Source organism: Microcebus murinus, chromosome 26 (genome assembly GCF_040939455.1).
Source record: "Microcebus murinus isolate Inina chromosome 26, M.murinus_Inina_mat1.0, whole genome shotgun sequence".
NCBI lineage: Eukaryota > Metazoa > Chordata > Mammalia > Primates > Cheirogaleidae > Microcebus > Microcebus murinus.
In genome coordinates, this window is record NC_134129.1 from 1,250,951 (window position 1) to 1,270,722 (window position 19,772).

At 46.3% G+C, this 19,772-nt stretch overlaps 1 protein-coding gene across 1 annotated transcript; it reads right to left on the reverse strand.

Moving 5' to 3' along the window:
• Positions 1–878: 878 nt before the first annotated feature.
• On the reverse strand, positions 879–18,476 carry FAM47E (family with sequence similarity 47 member E). The gene is given in 8 exon segments (XM_075997736.1): positions 879–1,053; positions 1,747–1,824; positions 4,619–4,774; positions 11,918–12,118; positions 14,196–14,343; positions 16,099–16,238; positions 16,731–17,033; positions 17,035–18,476. Coding segments are annotated over 8 exon segments (1,188 nt in total). The 5' UTR covers positions 17,119–18,476; the 3' UTR covers positions 879–975.
• Positions 18,477–19,772: the final 1,296 nt, after the last annotated feature.

A 19,772-nucleotide genomic window follows, 5' to 3' on the forward strand; every position in this document is an offset into this window, starting at 1 on the left:
TTCCTGGAGAGAACGTGGGCCGGAACACTGCTCAGAGGGCCCTTCCGCAACCACAGCCCGCCCTCACCTCCAGCGGCTGCCTCCCCGATTCTCCGTCCCTGCACCTCAGTTTTTATTATTACTTTTTTTGAGGCAAAGTCTTCCTCTGTCGCTCCAGCTAGAGTGACCAAGCTGGTCCTCTGTCCATAAAGATATTAATATTTTGTGGAACTCAATATCCTTTCAATAAATTCTTTTTTGAGCAAATCATCCAGAGTGTGTTTCTTAGAGAAAGATCTAGAATCCATTCCAATGAACAGAGAGTGGTTACTATTCACCCCATAGGAAATATCAGTATTTCCTATATTTTTTTGCTAGTCTGTATTTTCTGATTTTCCTAAGATGAACATTAACATCTTTAAATAAAAAGTAATTTAAAAAATATAATTAAAATATACATGTCACCTAGAGTTTCCATTAAACTTTCTGACCTGTGACCTTATGTTATAGATACACGTTATTATCAAGACCAGCATGCCTGTCTTAGTGTGTGTTGCTATACAGGAATACCCACGGCTGGGTGATTTATAAAGAAAAGAGGTTTATTCGGCTCGCAGTTCTAAAGGCTGTAAACCAGGGAAAATAATACCCTGAAAAAAATGCAACAGAGGAATTCTGCTTTTATTAATATTTATTGTTCTATTTACTTTTACAAATAGCATATATACTAGGTAATATTCACAATGCTACAAAAATGGGAGATTACGTATGATCTCATAGTTGATAATATGTATGAAATATTGATTAATTGAAGCAGAAAATCATTGAGAAATGTTTATAAGTATTATATACTACGTTTGCAGATGTTGCCAAGTCGAAGATGAACATCCACAATGGTACACTCATCATAAATTCTGTTTAATGTGTAAAATGAGAGAGAGAAATAGCCCAGTATATAGCCGATAAAATCTGACTAATCACCTTCCCAAGATTCTTCTATGCTTGAGTCAGTTTTATAGGAGTCTTGTTACACGCACGCTGACATTCCTTCCTGGGATACATCTTCTCAAGGAACTAAAAACAAATACGAGAACCTTCATGAGAGCGGCAAACAAAAATTGTGCAATATAGTCCTTCCTACGGCCACTATCATACCCAAGTTTCACACTGTGACATGTATCCTCACACTACACACAGTCACATGTCGATCATCTGACCATGACATGTGTGGTCTTTGGAGGACAGTTGTGTAGGATCGGGAATTCTCAGGTTGAATTCACACTTGTTCTGTGCCCAGCCTTGCTGTTAAAGTTCTGGCGTCCACCTGGGGGGCAGAGGAAGTGAAGCTGTGGGTAATAAATAGATAATCCGGGAGCAGATGCCGGGATGTGTATATAAGTGCGTGTGCTCATGTAGCGTGCATGAGTGTTTATATACACAGCATACGCAAACATTATGGGAGTAACAAAGAAAATGAATGGTCACATATAAATTTAAGTAAGTACTGTCAGTATACGCACACTGTGTGTGTGTGTGTGTGTGTGTGTGTGTGCAGGTATCTCCTTTGCCAAAGAAAGGGCAGAACGCCACTTCCTCTCTCTGAGCCTCTGTCTGGGGAAGAGCGTGCCCTGTCTTCCAGGGTCCTGAGTCGTGGTGCAAGCCTGTAAGAGACGCATTCGGACTTTGTCAGGGTGCTGACCCTTCCCATCAGCGACCGTCGGCTGTGAAGCCATCGTTGGGGCTTTCTGAAGTGACCCTTTTACTCACGCTCGGCATCCTGTAGCCCCTGCTCAGAATGAAATCCTTAAAGGCAACTGCTCCACAAAGGTCTGCAAGGAACTCCTCCTAAAAGAGTGTCCACATGGAAGCGCTGGTCAGCCAAGCCTGAGATCACATCTGTCCTGATGAAAAACACTTAGCTCTGTACAAAGTGTCTCATTTTAAACCAACTCCTTCTCGTTGCTGGATAGGTGTGTGCATAACACACCTATGAATATGAAGGTTGATGAATATGAAGGTTTTCAAAGATGTTCAACTTTCTTTCCCTTTTCCTTACCCTTGTATTAAGGATTAGCAACTGTTTTATTGTAGCAATTAGACAATGTCAACCTAGGATGTCTGGAATCTTAACTCCAAATGGCATGACGATCAGCATAGAGAAGCTGCACCCTCTCAGTATTCATACATCCTTTTGGTTTTTCTTTACATTTATTTGAATTTAAAAATGGGTTATGCCGGGCATGGTGGCTCACGCCTGTAATCCTAGCACTTTGGGAGGCTGAGGCGGGCGGATTGCTCGAGGTCAGGAGTTCGAAACCAGCCTGAGCGAGACCCCGTCTCTACCAAAAATAGAAATAAATTAATTGACCGACTAAAATATATATATACAAAAAATTAGCCAGGCGTGGTGGCGCATGCCTGTAGTCCCAGCTACTCGGGAGGCTGAGGCAGTAGGATCGCTGAGCCCTGGAGATTGAGGTTACTGTGAGCCAGGCTGATGCCATGGCACTCACTCTAGCCTGGGCAACAAAGTGAGACTCTGTCTCAAAAAATAATAATAATAAATAAATAAATAAATAAATAAATAAATAAATAAAAATGGGTTATATAAGTTCATAATTGCAATTCAGTACGTTAAGACCATTTCACTTCCTAAACCAAAGCAATCGAGAACAGTCTACACTCATGAGTCTCCAGCTAGACAGTCATGTCATCGTAGCTAAGTGAGCTGGGTGCCAGAGTTTAGTGGCATCACCTGAAGTCCATGGGGTAAAACATTGCTCAGGTATTAAAAAGGTGTAATTTATAAACATCATTGTGGAACAATTTCATTGTTTCTAATCCTTCCTGTGTCTGAAACTCCCCATAAACTACATTTTCATTAGCTGACTACAGTAACCATTTTGGCAAACATCTTTACTAGCATTTGTCATCAAAATGAATTATGTTTTGCAAAATTCTTTCAGTCTTTAGGAATTAGTGGTTAAGAACATATTTTTTAAAAACTTCTAGATACCTTGAAACAAAAGTTTGTAACTATTTTAGTTTTTGAATATTTAATTCATTGAGAAAATGTTGCTAGTTTAAAAAAGTGCAACTAGAATAGTTTTATGTCATGTATTAAATTCATATAAACTTAGATAGGCAGCTCCAAAAACCATGCCAAGAAATTCTGCTAAACATTATTTACATGACTTAGAGGCTTATATAAGCATGCTGTGCTTGTAAATTTGTCATACCTCATACCTAAAATAAGAATTTATACCCAATACTGGAAAAGGTAAAAAAATGACTGTCTTTCCTGTCTTAGCTGTCCAATCTGGAGGATGTGATTGATGAGTGATTACTGATGAATGATAAGCCAAATTTGCATAGTATTGTACTTTTTCAGTGTATTTTCATATCTGCTATCTGGGAGAAGTTTTGGGTCTGTTGCAAAAGAGAAGAGGTTCACAAATATTCTCATCAGAGTCCTGCGGAAGTGTTGTGTCAATACTTCTAAATTTCCAAGACTACAATGAGTATTAGATAATTTGTACAAGAGATGGGCAGACACAGAGCTTATCTGCAGTACAATGAGGGCTCATCCTTGTGAGACTTTGTTCCTTTGCAAGGTCAAACAGTACTTTTCACAGTGCTCTGTTGCCCAGGCTGGAGTGAGTGCCATGGCGTCAGCCTCGCTCACAGCAACCTCAGACTCCTGGACTCAAGCGATCCTCCTGCCTCAGCCTCCCAAGTAGCTGGGACTACAGGCATGTGCTACCATGCCTGGCTAATTTTTTCTATATATATTAGTTGGCCAATTAATTTCTTTCTATTTATAGTAGAAACAGGATCTCACTCTTGCTCAGGCTGGTTTCAAACTCCTGACCTCCTCGGCCTCCCAGAGAGCTAGAATTATAGGCGTGAGCCACCGCGCCTGGCTGTCAAACAGTACTTAACCTTTGTCCCTTTCCTTTCAGACACATCCTACAACTCAAATGATTTGCATAAAAGAAATTTCTTGATTGCAATTTTGAGGGTTTTTGTTTTTTTCAGACAGAGTCTCACTGTGCTGCCTGGGTTAGAGTGCCATGGTATCAGCCTAGCTCACAGCAACCTCAAACTCCTGGCCTCAAGTGATCCTCCTGCCTCAGCCTCTCAATTAGCTGGGACTACAGGCGTGCGCCACCATGCCCGGCTAATTTTTTCTATATATTTTTAGTTGTCCAGCTAATTTCTTTAATTTTCTACTAAAAATATTTAGTAGAGATGGGGTCTCCTCACTCTTGCTTAGGCTGGTTTTGAACTCCTGAGCTCAAATGATACTCCGGGTGAGAGCCATCACGCCCGGCCAATTTTGTGTTCTTTGACATTCATTTATTGCTGATAGGAAACAAGCTTCACATTTAGTTGCCCAAAGAGAACTCATGACGTCACCTCCATTCTGAGCACTAAGGTGGTTCTACCAGGTCACGCGTACCACCCTTCGAACAATTATCCACAGAAGCAATTGTTCCAAGAATGGTAGGACAACCATGAATGGCTGTCCCATCTCTAGAGACAGTGTGAGAGTCTCCGTATCACACCAGAGTTTCTGGCTTTCGTATGGGGGGACAGATGTACTGTGGTGAGACCTCAGCATATGCATCAGACATACCTGTTCCTGTAGTCGCTTTTTAAAATTCTCATGTTGAGCTTTATGCGAGACCTTAGGGTCAACTAGGGGTTCATCTGCTCTTTGCTTTTTCCACAACTTGGTGTCCAGATACCATGCTCCGTACCTCATCTTCACCTTCTTGGGTTTATAAGGATTCTACAGAAAGTAACACAATTCCCAAAGTTTTGTCAGTTTTTTTTGGTTTGTCATTTCCATTAACCTAAAGTTTAACTTACGAAAGTGGTATCCTTGCTTTAAATTTATGGTTGGTCCTTGCTGAAGTATTTTATGAAGTCTCAGCACTCTTTGACTTTACAAAGGGAACATGCAAGTTTCATGATTGAAAAGATGATGTAGTGGATAGTAACATGGCCTTTGAACTTTGACGAACCTGGGTTCAAGTCCAGCTCTTCCCCTTCAGTAGTTGTGAGTCCATGAGCAAGTTTCTCAAATCCCTCGTCTGTAAAATGGATATAACAATAGTTCCACCCCCATAATGTTGTTGCAAAGATTAAAGGAGAAAAATGTATGTCAAGCAGCTAGAAATCATGCAAAAATAATATATTTCCCACAAGGGTTATGACCTTGAACAATAATCAGTTAATCAAAATAATAAGTTATTAGACTTACTATGAGCTCAGCTCTGTGCTCAGCCTTCTAAGTGCTACACTATTTTCGATCAAACTGCTACCTAACACCAACCTCTTGCCTCTTTTTTTAAATTTTTTTTGAGACAGAGTCTCACTCTGTCACCCAGGCTAGAGTGCCGTGGTGTCAGCCTAGCTCACAGCAACCTCAAACTCCTGGGCTCAATCCATCCTCCTGCCTCAGCCTCCCGAGTAGCTGGGACTACAGGCATGTGCCACCATGCCCGGCTAATTATATATATATATATATATACATTTTTTTTAGTTGTCCAGCTACTTTCTTTCTGTTTTTTTAGTAGAGACGGGGTCTCGCTCTTGCTCAAATGATCCGCCCACCTTGGCTTCCCAGAGTGCTAGGATTACAGGCATGAGCCACCATGCCTGGCCTAGATTCTTTAATTGGAAGAGAGAAGGAGGAGGAAGAATGCATCCCATCCCCTTCTTTCCCGTGCCTCAGCAGTGCACTGAGGGTGGCAAGAGAGCCTCTGGCTGGCTCGTAGCCTGAGGCTGTGGACGCAGCCCGCAGACTCCCTCCTAACAAAAGGGTCCAACTCTTGGGGGAGGCAAAGAAACAGGAAACTACAAAGGCTCTGTCCTTCTGTCCTCTCACAGCATGTAAACTACATAGGGGAATGTGTGAGGCATTCTAGAGTCTAGCTAGATGTGCCTGTGTAAAACACGGCAGCGAGAAGGGAAGTCCCTTCTAGAGCAGGACCCAGCACTGCAGCCCCTCTTCCAGGCACGCTGCCTCCTCCCCGTGTGCAGAGCACATCACGCTGTGCCTCTGGCCTTTGCACTCGCTGTTCCCTCGACTGTGATGCTCTTCCCCAAGCACCCATGTGGCTCGCCTCTTTGCCTATTTCATCTCGCCTTTTCATAGGCGCCTTCCCTGACCATCCGATTTAAAAACTGTAACCCCCTCACGACACTCCTCGCCTTCTTTCCTCGTTTTTCTTAACAGCACTTACTACCACTTAATATGCTATATGTTTTCTGTTTGTCTGTCTGTCTCTCTTCTCACCCTCTAAAACATAAGCTTAAGGGATTGTTTCCAGCTACAAACCCCTGGCGTCTAGAAAGATACTTAGGACACTACAGGTGCTTAATAAATACTTGGTGAACTAAAGTTAGGTTTCCTAACTGTGGCAGTATTGACATTTGGTGCTGGATGACTCTGTGGGAAGCAACATTCTTGCATCGCAGATGTTTGTCAGTGCTTCTGGCCTCTACCCACTCAATGCCAGTTGCATCCCCCAAGCTGTGACAACCAAAAATATTGTCCCTCTAGACATTGCCAAATGTCCCTGAGCTGGGCAAAATGAGGGCAAAATCATCCTCAGATGAGAACCGCTGAATTAGAGAAAGGAGGGGAGGAAAGAGGAGGGAACAGGTAGGGGAGAGGGAGAGAGATGGAATCTCCATGACTGCCACACTGAAGAACTTGAGTTCCGGAATGTGCTACATTGTTGGGTGACTGGTGATTGTTCAAGACTCAGCACAAACCCAACCTCGTCTGTGAATCCTTCACTGAGCAAGCCTTTACCCCATGCTTGGTGGAATTGATTATTTCTGCCTGTGCCCTGTCCACTCCATGACATCATTTTGTTATGGTTAATCATTTACCTGCCAGCCCCACTGGACTGTCATCTCCCAAGTGCAGGGAGCAGCCCCCATTCTTGCCCACTTGTTCCCAGCACTTTGGAACGCACAGAAGTAGATGCTCAGGAATGTTTGTTGAATAAATGCACAAATAAACGGATGAATTAATATACCATGCAAAGAGAGACATGCTAAAATAGAGGCATAGTCTGCTGTGAAAGAAGAGAAGCAAGAACCGATTAATATCAGCCAAGGACCTGGAAAAACTCTGTGGAAAACTGGGCACATGCCTTGTGTCTAAAGGATGTAGGGAGGAGAAGATTGTGAGTAAATTGCTGGTGGGAAGCTCAGGGTTTTAAAGAAGAACCCAGAGACCCGAGTGGAGCAGGCCTGAGAGCGTGTGAAGTAAGAAAACAAAGACAGGGACTTTCACTTCAAGAATAAGGAGCACATTCAGTCTCCCACGTGCAACAACCAAAAACCGGGAAAACATACCTGGACTAGCAGTTTGCAAGACACTGGGAGGAGCAGTGGTCCCTGAGAGATGAGCCCTGAGCAAGAGAAGCCCCACAGCCCCCAGCCCACGCCCTGAGAGTGTGCAGGCCGAGTGCCCGGAGCAGGCGCCCAGTGGACCCGGAATGGAGGAGACAGAACTGAGAGTCAGGGAGACCAGAGCAGCTAAAGTTGGCAGCGCAGAGTAATAGAGAAAGGAGGTATACAGAGGGGAAGCGGCAGAGGATTACAGAGGGCCCCTGCTGTGCAACAGAAAAGATGAGAGGGAGATTGCCCAGCGCCCACACGGGGCAGGAACTGTGCCTTCTCCCTCCTGGCAAGCCTAAAGGTCCGGAGGAGACTAGATAGGACACACAGAAGGGTCTTGCCTGAATAGTAGAGAATAGTTAGCCCTAGACGGAACATTACACTTTGGTCTCTTCCCACAAATCCTAAATGCAAGACCCAAAAGGTTCAAACTTTTCCAAGTAACTTGATTGCATCCCACAACAAAGTTCAAGAATATTTACAGTCACACAAAAATATTCAACAGCCAGTAAAGTAAAATTCACAATGTCTACCAAAAATTTCCACCCAAAATTACCAGGAAATGCGGGAAAACATGAGCCATAATGACAAGATAAATCGATTAATGGGAACTGACACAGAACTGATACAGATGTTAGAATTAGCAGAGAATGACATAAAAACAATTATTATAACTGTATTCCACATGTTCAAAAGATTAAGTAGAGGCAGGATGTTGTGGCTCCTGCCTGTAATCCTAGTATTTGGGAAGCCAAGGTGGGAGGATTACTTGAGGCCAGGAGTAAGAGACCAGCCTGGGTAACATAGGGAGAACTCATCTGTACAAAAAATAAAAATTTAGCTTGATGTGCTGATGTGCACCTGTAGTCACAGCTACTCGGGAGGCTGAAGCAGGAGGATCACTTGAGCCCAGGAGTTTGAGGTTGCTGTGAGCTAGGCTGATGCCATGGCACTCTAGCCCGGGCAACAGAGCCAAGACTCTGTCTCAAAAAACAACAACAAAAAAAACAACAGAGAGAGAGATTAAGTAGAGACATGGAAGATATATATTTATAAAAAGACCCAAGTCAAACTTCCACAGCTAAAAATTATAATATATGAGATAAAAAAATATATACTGGGTGGAATTAACAGCAGATTACACATTGCAGGGGGCAAAATTGGAGAATGTAAAGACATAGCCATAGAAACACAGGAAAAAAAAAAAGAATTTAAAAACTGAACAGAGCCATGAGACAACTTCAAGCATCCTAATTACATGTAATTAGAGTCCTGGGAGGGGGTTGAAAGACAAAAGAAAATTTAAAGAAATAATGATAAAAATTTTTCCAATTCTTTTTTTTTTGACAGGGTCTTGCTCTGTTGCCCGGCCTAGAGGCTAGAGCACAGCGGCATCATCGTAGCTCGCTGCAAACTAAGAGCCCAGGGCTCAAGCCACCCTCCTGGCTCAGCCTCTGGTGTGGCTGGGACTAGGGCGTGCACCGCCACCCGGCTAGAGGTGCTGCTCCCTTGCCGTCTTGCTTGTGCTGGTTCTGGTGAGAAATCTACAGCAGCCTGTCTTTGCTTTTCTGGATGTGCTTTTCCCTTGGATGCTTTTAAGATGTTCTCTTTGTCACTGTTTTGCACTTTTATTATTATATACTTTGGTGAATTTTCTTCCAGTGTGGATCACCAGCAGACACACACTGGAGGAAATGTCCAAAGAAGTCCTTCAGGCAGAAGAAAATCGATACTATGTGGAAAGAATATATTTTGAACTTTTGCACCGTGGTCCTCCTTGTGCCGGTCGAAAGTTCAATTTTGGCAATAACCACCCTGGTTTATAAAGCAGTGTTTGCACAAGATATTTGTAAGTACAGGGACTTGTGCAATTTTATTCAGCCCAGATTCAGGAAAGGCAGCGGTTCAGGCCTCAGCTGACGTGATCAGCCTGTCCAGCACCATTTCACATTTTACCTTTTAGAAAGATGAGAGGAAAATGGAAAAATTAAAGAGCTGATATTAGTGCAGTGTTTTCATTAACTCTATGCAACGGAGTCAAGGATAGAAACATCATGCATGTCAAAATAGGTTGGTCCATTGTGTTCAGTTGTAAAGGACAAAATTAAGATGTTCACAATTCTGGAAATATAATATCAAAGATTATACGTAAGGCCGGGTGCAGTGGCTCACGCCTGTAATCCTAGCAATCTGGGAGGCTGAGACAGCAGGATTGCTCGAGGTCAGGAGTTCGAGACCAGCCTGAGCAAGAGGGAAACCCGTCTCTACTAAAAATAGAAAGAAATTAACTGGCCAACTAAAAATATATAGAAAAAATGAGCCGGGCATGGTGGCGCATGCCTGTAGTCCCAGCTACTCGGGAGGCTGAGGCAGGAGGCTCGCTGGAGCCCAGGAGTGTGAGGTTGCTGTGAGCGAGGCTGACGCCACGGCACTCTAGGGGGGCAACAGAGTGAGACTCTGTCTCAAAAAAAAAAAAAAAGATAATGCATAAAAGGCAGAGGATAGTTAGAGATAATATACTGTTTTTCACTTTCAGGGGAAGGAAACCCTCCACGCGCAACTTAGGCAGTCCGTCGTTGACTGACAGGATGGGGCTTGTCTGGGTAGAATCGACATATTGTGTAGAAAAGCTAACAAGTGCTCTGGGCCTGCAGAACTCGCTCTAAAACGCGGCGTGCTGTTTCTCCTTTCTGTGCCCCGGCCTTCCGCCTCCACAGCAACTGGCGCTGCGAAGCGGGCGGTTTGTTAACAGCTGGGCAGGCACGCGGTCGGCAGTGACGGCCCGCGGTCAGTACGACTCCGGTAGGACGTTAGAGAATTCTTTGGACATAAAATCAGCAGCACTGGGTCTGGAGCTGCGCGCTGAGCCGAGGGCTTTGGCTCCTGGGGCGGGGGTGGCCGCCGCCTCTGGGACTGCGTCTGAGGAACCAGGCCCGGCTCAGGCTAGTCTGAGGCGGACGCGACTGGCCGCAGCACGCAGCTGGCGCCGCAGCCTGTTCTCTGGTCTCCCGCCCGGGCGCGCCGAGGACGCGTCCCGCGCATGCGCAGAGCGTCGCGCGCGTTTTCTCGCGCCAGCCGGCAGTGCTGTCAGCTTTTGGAGCTTTTTCCTCAGAGCAGCACGCGAAACCTGCGTGGCACCCGGGGAGAGGCTGATGGAGAAGGCCCTAGGGTGAGAGGCCTTGCACCTCTGCCTTGCTGGTGTAAGAGGACTGCCCAGAGTCCCTTTGGAGCTTGTTTAGGGCCCCGCGTGACTCAAGGCGTGCCTCTTGCCATACCTGTGCGAGAATCCGTGTGGTGGGACAGTAAGCATTTTATTAAGCACCTTCGCTGTGGTGACTGGTACTGCTGAGGGACACACCGGAATGTTTTAAGTTATGACAGGGCTTTGAGCCGGAATGCAACTTGAGAGGCAAGATGTGCGTTTCTGAGAGAGTAAGAGGACGCAGCGAATGGCGGTTTAGTGGCAGGGAGAAGAGACGTCAACGCAGAGGGCTGGCTGGGCGTGCAGGATGGGTGGGAAGGGTTTCGCGAGCCAGTTTGCAAGTTCAATACTTGCAAAAAGTGTTTTTAATGTGGTTTGGAAAAATACACTTGACTTTTTAAACTCGCTCTGGTGAGAGTTACTTTTCTTAAAGGATGCTTATTTTACGCTATTGGTTTTCAACTGATATATGGTGCGATCTTAAATTATTCGTTAAAGTAATTAAACCTTTATTTTAAACTATTTACTTAATAAAAATAGTTTCTCCCCTCCCTTGTATCCCCCCACAGAGAGGTATTTTATGGTTACGGGTCTCATGACTTGAGTCCCAGCCCTGACATAGCCATGTCCTAGCTGTGTGACCTTGGGCAAATCATTTAATCTCGTTACACGTGTTTACCAAACTGTAAAATGAAATTAATGATAGTACCTGTTTTATATAGGGTTGTCCTAAAGAGTAAGTAAAATAATGAATATAAAAAGGCACAATCCTTGCTATAACAATAAATGGTGAGTTTTATTGACTCTTACATAGGCTCACTGATTTAGGAATAAAAGCAGTAGAATGCAAGCCTCTTTGGAAGCAAAGCTGTACTAATGTAGTGCACTCAATCCTGCTTTTAGAAACTTTTTTACAGGATGTACATAAGAATAAAAACAACAACAACAAAAAATTAACAGCATCACAGTCGTTAACTGCAGCATTTTACTCTTGAAATTATAACCATTCAGGTATATTTCCACTCACTGTTAGAATTTCAACATATAAAACATATAAAAAGATTATCTCTGAAAATGCCTACTCACGTGTTAAAAATAACTCTGAATGGCATGCCTCGTTTGTATAACTGACTTTGTTAAATGCATTAAACATCTCCATTCATTTAACAAATATTTATGGATCCCGAAAAAAATTCAAGAATTTTACTTTACAAATCCAGTGCTCCCCAAAGCATCAGAATTCAAGAACATTTAAGTCCTCAAGATGACTTAATTTCTTTGCTTTTCAGCTGGCCCCCCTTCTGCAATTACCTGTGGTTTCTGGAGTTTCCTCTGATAGTCCAGTTTCTGGAAGGAATCCAGCTCCTGCTGTGTGTTGAGCCCCACCCTGGGCTGTAGCTCCCGAGGAACTGGGTTTGGCCTCAGTGTGGGGAGCACATCCCGGCTTGGTGTGCCTGGACAGTCCACGTCAAACTGTCTCAGGATGAACTCTTCATCAATGTTCGAACTTCCCTGGAAGAATATCACATGGCACGAATGGAGGGTGAATGGTGAGGTGCTCCTTGCTTTCTTCTTTAATCTAGGGGATTAATCTAGTTGAGCATTGCTGGAAAGAGGTAGTTTGGAAGAGAGATAGAAAATGTTCAGTCGGTCTTCACTGAGACTAGAAGTATGTGGTGGGGTCTGGAGGTCTGTGTCATTACATTAGGAGACAGCTTAGGACCTGCAAGAAGCAGGGTGTCCCTGGGGGAAACCGTGGGCTGAGGAAAATTCAGTTTGTTTGATCAACAGCTAACTTGCCCAGCACTGGAGAGGAGTGACATTCCTAGAGGTATTTCCCAGACATATCTAGACATGCTTCTGCCCACAGCCCCGTACAGGGGAGCTGCCCTGTTCACGGGTCCGGCTGCAGGAGATGGCTTTAGTCAGCCACGTTTTGTGCACAGAACAACTGTCTCTGTCTCCTTCCCCTAGCCCAGCATCAGGGGCAGCAGCTACACCACAGGCTCACCTTGACATAAGATACAGCTTAAGGCGAGAAGACAAATTAGACTCAACAGAATCCCACTTTGGCAGACAGAGATTGGGAAATGCAGAGGGAATGAGGCCACCAGCAGGTGGAGTATGATTTACAGGCAGGAGTCACGGGATAGTGTCAGAGGCATAAAGGGATAAGGGAAGTTGAAACTAGGCTGGGTGACAGTGAAGGAGAACTGAAGCAGTGGAGCCAGTGGGGTGAAAATGAATAGCACGGAAAAGACAATACAGAGTTGCGAGGAGAATGCACAGGTGATGTGACAGGGACCAGGCTGTGAATGTAAATAAAGACAGGACTTGGTCGTGAGGGAGTAAAAATCAGGCTAGTCACCAGAGCAGCTGGACTGCCATCCCAAGGTCCCTTAAGTTTCCTGCCTAAATGGGGACTGGTGTCTAGCAGTGGGCATGGGCAGAGGGGAGGGGCTTGGATGCAGGCAGTCCAGTCCAGCCAAATTACGGGCAAGTGGTGGTTTGGGCACGAGGCCCAGGGCATCCTCTGTCGTATCAGCATCCCCAGTCAGCCACTGAGGAGGTCTGTGTCACTACATTAGGAGATAGCTTCCCCTTCCCTGCTCTAGGCTGCTGCAGCTGGGCTAGACACCCCCACCTCTCAGCTTCAGGGTTAGACATGTGGCCTGGCCTAGCCAATGATCATATTCCATCTCCTTAATATCATGGGTAATTCAGGCCCAGGCACATGAACCAAGTTAATCCAGGAGGGTAAGCCCTGGAAATTTCCCTACTAGGAAAGGGTTACTCTCTTCCCAGTTAAGTTGCTTACTGGTAGGGTATAAGCTTGGAAATTTTAGTGGCTACTTTTGGTATCTCTTGGGGAAAGACTGCTTGAGAAGAACATGGCCAAGAGATAAGGACAACACCTAAAAACATGCCAGCACCTGGATCCAGCTGTGCCTAAAGCTCCTAAGAACTGGACAACTCCCTTTTCTCCCTTAGTCCAGTCTACATTATATTTCAGTCACTTGCTAATGAAATAGTACATGACTAAAACTGACTAAATACACTCAAAAGATTGGGGGAAGAGGGGAGAGAATGAAAATACTAGAGGTCTTAAATCCAAGAAAAGCATCAAGAATCCAGACATCTACAAAGACTCAGGAACAGGAATCGGTAACTAAATAGGTTCTTGGAAGGAGGGCAAGAATGACCTTGAGAACTGAGTCAGTTGCTTCGTGTCAGAAAAACTTTTTGTGAAGATTGTAGCCAGGCGTACCTGCTCAGGGACTGCGGATAAATATAACTCAGAAAAATGAGCTGAAGAAGGAGTGAAGGACAGAGAGAAGGTCCTGACACTGAAATGGAAAATAAAAATATGAAATAACAGCAATGATAAGGAGATATAAACATAAACATTCAAATCAGCTGCAAGTTTCCAGAAATTTCCTCTTCTAGGAACATTTTTCTTATAAATGGTAGGAGAGAATGATTCCTTCATGACTTTGATGATTTGACTTAGATTTTTATCCAAACACTGTTTTTTAATAAAAGCAACTTTGAGCTTGACTTTAGGAAGTAGGTGTAAGTACTGACTTACCAAAGCAGTAGCCCAGTTGCAGAAGTCACTAACTCTTCTGTGTACATTTTCATAAAGAAGAAGACCATCTTTGTGGAGCAAATCCATTTTACAAGGCTTTTCTTCATAGAGCCATTGGCCTGAACATGGCACGGGAATCTTCTTGGGACTGAAGGTAATGAGATCACTGAAGAATTACACTGAAGCACAGTGAATCCATACAGATTTCAAAAAGTTTCATGGGGGAAAGAAAATCATAAAGCAAGAATTTCTAACAGTCTCTTGCAAGCTCACATGCATTATATTTTAATTTTTCAAAGCTTACATTGCCATTATCAACATCACACATGAAAACAAATATAATTAGTTATAGAAATTAAAACTTACATAGCATTTGACAGTTATAAGTTTATTTTTTAAATTGAGAGTACCACTTATTAAAACATGTACCAAGTAAAAGCCCAAATGACTGTGCTTGAAGTCTACGAAAGCCTCAGATAATCTGGACGAGTAGGAGACATCTTGACTTCTCTCTAATTCTAAAAATCTAGCCCATTAGTAAGTCTGGCAGATTTTAACTCTGTCTCATTCTCCGGACTGTTGCAAAAGGCTCTTCACTAGTGTCTCAGCATCATCTCTACAGCCCCCAAGCCCAAGCCCAGTCCATTCTCCACACTGCAGCCAAAGTTGTCACTTCAAAATGTAAATCCAGGCATATCACATGCAGCCACCCTTTGTCTCCAATTGCTTAAGCCTCATCGATAGCTTCCTTTTAAAAGCTGAGATATAATTCACATACCATTAAATTCATAAAAGTTACCGTTTCAAAAGTGTATAAAAGAGTGGGATTTGTGTATTCACGAAGTTGTACAACCATCACCACTACCTAATTCTAAGACATTTCTCAAAAGAAGAAATACAAATGACTGACAAATATATGAAAAAATGATCAACATCATTGATCCTCAGGGAAATGCAAGTCAAAGCCACAATGAAGTACCATGTCACCTTAGGTAGGATGGTTACTAACAAAATGACAAAAAATAACAAATGTTGGTAAGGATGTGGAGAAAAGGGAACTTTTATACACCATTGGTGAGAATGCAAACTAGTAAAGCCACTGTGGAGAACAGTAGAGAAATGCCTCAAAAAACTATGATCCAGCAATCCCACCACTGGGAATTTATGCAAAGGAAAGGAAATCATTGCATCGAAGAGACATCTGCACCCCATGTTAATTGCAGAACTATTCACAATAGCCAAGATATAGAATCAACTTAGATGTTTAACAACAGATGAATGGATAGAGAAATGTGATACAGACACCATGGAATACTATTCAGCCATAAAAAAGAATGAAATTCTGTCTTGTGCAGCAACATGGATGGACCTGGAAGATACTAAGTTAAATGAAATAAGCTAGGAACAGAATGTTAAAAACCACATGTTCTCACTCAGATGTGGAAGCTAAGAAAAGTTGATCTCACAGAAATAGAAAGGATATTAGAGATTGGGAAGGGTGAGAGGGAGGGAAGACAGGGAGATATTTGTCAAAGGATACAAAATTACAGCTATATAGAAGGAATAATTTCTGGTTTCCTATATTACCATAGAATGACTATAATTAATAATGTATCACATAGTTTCAAATAGCTAGAAGGAGAATATTGAACATTCCTAACAAAGAAATGAGGTAAATGTTTGAGATGATGGATATGCTAATTACTCTGATCTGATCACTATATATTATCTGTATTGAAATATCATATGTACTCCATGAATATATACAATTATTATTTGTCAATTAAAAACTTTAAAAATGTATACAAAAAATATTCTAAAGATGAGAAGCTTTTAAAGAGATAACTCCTAGAATGTTTCATCAGGTGACAGTAATGATCAAGGAGTTAAGAACAATACTCACAGTCCCAGGTGGACTTGCATAGAATTTTTTCTAAAAAGCTCTGGGTATTCCTTTGTTCTTTTTCTGGGGTCCTGACAATAACCCCATGCGTCCTCCAGCTTCCTGTCAGGATCGAGCACCTCCAGCACCTTTAGTAAGAGCTACAAACAGAAAACAGCTTTATAAAAAAATATGCTAAAAAAGGGGACCCCTATTCTGCGACAAAAATACACCAACTTGCCCTGCGCTTTTCTTTTCTAGTCAATCAATGCTGTTCATCAATTTATGTGTCATATTCAGTGCTAGGTACCGACGATGGGTTTGAGCCATGATCCCAAAAGACACCATCCAGAACACCATAATCCTGAATGTTGAAATCCAGAAACCACAATCGCTAAAGTCCAAAATCCCCAAAATCGCAATCCCAAAAGTATAATTCTGGAAAAAAAAATTTTTTAATTCTTCAAAAAACATTTAACAGAAATGGGCCTATAAACATCTTTTGGTCTTCTTCCTAGGGCAGAGCCTCTACCCTGAAGGAGACATTTCTCTGTCCCTCTTATAAACATGACACCTTCACTCCCCAGACAGTTGGACAGAATTATTTTCAAGGCCCCAGTGAAGCTCCTCCCATAAACCTCAGGACAGGTCACCTCTGCAGGCATGGCTTCTTCTAGATGCAGGGGGACGGCCCAGGGGTGAGAGGCCAGGCGGGCCTCCACCTCCTCCAGGAATGCTAGCCGGGCCCGCCGGGCTGGCGACAGCCTAGAAAACAAGGGTGCGTCCTTGGGCAGCTGGTTTTGCCTCCTCTCTGGGGCTGGCTGGGAAGCTCTGTGATGAATCCGGGGCAGGAAGCCCTGCTCAGGTCCCCGAGTGATCAGCCCAAGGCCAGGCAGGCAGCCATCCCTGAAGTTGTCCGGCCCATTCCCCACGAACACCCACCGCCTGCTGTCCAGCCAGGGTGGTGGGGAGCTCCGGCCTGTTCTTGTCCTTCGGGAAACACTTGGAAGGTAGATTCTCTTTGTACCTAGAAGACAACATCCCCAGTCACAGGACTAGGGTGGGAGAAGGAGGTTGCAAGGATCCTGGGCCCCACCTCTTTGGGGAGGGGGGGAGAGGAAGAGGGATTCACCAGGAGAAGACAGAGTTGATCATATTCCTATGATAGTTCATGGCACATATCACTGGTCTGCGCGAGACCCCTCTCCTGCTGTCTTTATTCGATCCCCACAGCCCACTCTCAGGGGTCTCCTTGAATAGGTGAAACCACTCTACTGGATTTGAAATATGTCCTTTGTACACCTCCTCGCAAATCTGAGTCGTCCTTTTGCATGCATGCAGACGTAATCTCCATAGACGCTGCTATTCTGGGGGTGGGAAGAGGAGTGGCGTTAAAGGGGCAGCACAAGGTGGTTTTGTCTCTTGATGTATTCAGATGACAAAATTTTACAGGACACCATACACACACGTGTGCAATTAAGAGCTGATGAAATCCAAGCGGTCTAACTACTGTATTGGGCCAGTGTCGTTTCCTGGTTTGGCAATTCGCTGTAAGATGGCACCCCTAGAAACGGCAGGGGAAGGGTACATGGGACCTTGGTACTATTTTTGCAACTTCTTGTGAGTCTACAATTATTTCGAAACAAAAAGTTTTTAAGTGGGAGGAGAAAAGACTCCCGAAGCTTTCACCATTGCTAACATGCACACAGCACAGACTGTGAGCCAGGCTGACACGTGCTAGCTCGGTTGCTCCTCGCTACAATCTTACAAATCTGATTCCTTTTAAGGTCCCCATATCACAGTTAGGGAAAAGGACCCAGAGGGGCAACTAAGTTGCCGAAGATCACCAGGCAAACAAAATGAGAACCGGCCTTCAACTCAAGTCTTTCTGGTTCCAGAGCCTGGAATCTTCGCCACCACACCTTGCTGCCTGTGAGAGACCCAGAGTCCCACTCTCAAGCAGCCAGCAAAGGCAGAGAGAGCTTGCTGTTCCTGCGCCCTGGCTGCAGACCTCCCGGTACCTGAGACCACGGCCACCAGCTGGGTGGACAGGTGGCCAAAGTCCCCCCATGCTGCAGTCCCTCATATCCCAGGTGGGGCTGCTGGCGCCCCAGGGCACCTGGCAGAGCGGTCACGGGCAGGAGTGCTGAGTCTTCCGCTAGCCCTGCTGTGCAGCAGACCCTGCGGCCCTTGGTTTCCCCCTGGGAGGTGGCTGTCAGTCGACACCGGCGGGGGTTGTGAGGATAACAGAAGGAGACGTCCTTTGCGGTGACGGCGTGGGGCGCTGGTTATCCATAGGTCACTGCTATAGGCACAGGGGGCATCGGGCAAAGGCAGGCGGACCTCCCGTGGGCCACCCGCGTCCCCAGCCACCCCCCCACGGGGTCCAGGCGCCCGGCCGCGCCGCGCTTACCCCAGCCCGCGGCTCACGCGCTCGGGCGCCTGGCGCAGTCCGCGGGCGCTCATGTCGCCCGGCTCCGGTGTGGCCGGCCGCCCGGTCGCTAGGAGACCGTCAGCTCCGAGTGCCCGCGGCGGGCTAGGGAGCCAGGCCGCGTTCGCATCTGCTGCGGAGGCTGCTCAGCTCCCCGCCGACCTCTGCGTGAGCCGCACCTGCCCGTTTCTGCCCATCGCCGTCTCCAAAACATGCTTACTGCGGAAAAGAAAGGAAGAAAGCAGCAGGACAGAGGAGGAGAGTGGAAAGGGGGCGAAAGGAAGAGACAGATTCCCAACCCTGGGTAAGCCTTTTAGCAGCGAGATGTTCTCCCGGAGGTCTTGGGACTCCCTTGGTCGCCCAAATCCAGGCTGCGCACTTGCACGTGGCGTCGCGAGGACACCCGCAGTCCCTCCCTGACCCCCGCAGACCCTCCCTGACCCCCGCAGTCCCTCCCTGACCCCCGCAGACCCTCCCTGACCCCCGCAGGGGCAGTCCCTCCCTGACCCCCGCAGACCCTCCCTGACCCCCGCAGACCCTCCCTGACCCCCGCAGTCCCTCCCTGACCCCCGCAGACCCTCCCTGACCCCCGCAGACCCTCCATGACCCCCGCAGTCCCTCCCTGACCCCCGCAGACCCTCCCTGACCCCCGCAGACCCTCCCTGACCCCCGCAGTCCCTCCCTGACCCCCGCAGACCCTCCCTGACCCCCGCAGACCCTCCCTGACCCCTGCAGTCCCTCCCTGACCCCCGCAGACCCTCCATGACCCCCGCAGTCCCTCCCTGACCCCCGCAGACCCTCCCTGACCCCCGCAGACCCTCCCTGACCCCCGCAGTCCCTCCCTGACCCCCGCAGACCCTCCCTGACCCCCGCAGACCCTCCATGACCCCCGCAGTCCCTCCCTGACCCCCGCAGACCCTCCCTGACCCCCGCAGTCCCTCCCTGACCCCCGCAGACCCTCCCTGACCCCCGCAGTCCCTCCCTGACCCCCGCAGTCCCTCCCTGACCCCCGCAGACCCTCCCTGACCCCCCCAGGGGCAGTCCCTCCCTGACCCCCGCAGACCCTCCATGACCCCCGCAGTCCCTCCCTGACCCCCGCAGTCCCTCCCTGACCCCCGCAGGGGCAGTCCCTCCCTGACCCCCGCAGACCCTCCCTGACCCCCGCAGTCCCTCCCTGACCCCCGCAGGGGCAGTCCCTCCCTGACCCCCGCAGACCCTACCTGACCCCCGCAGACCCTCCCTGACCCCCCCAGGGGCAGTCCCT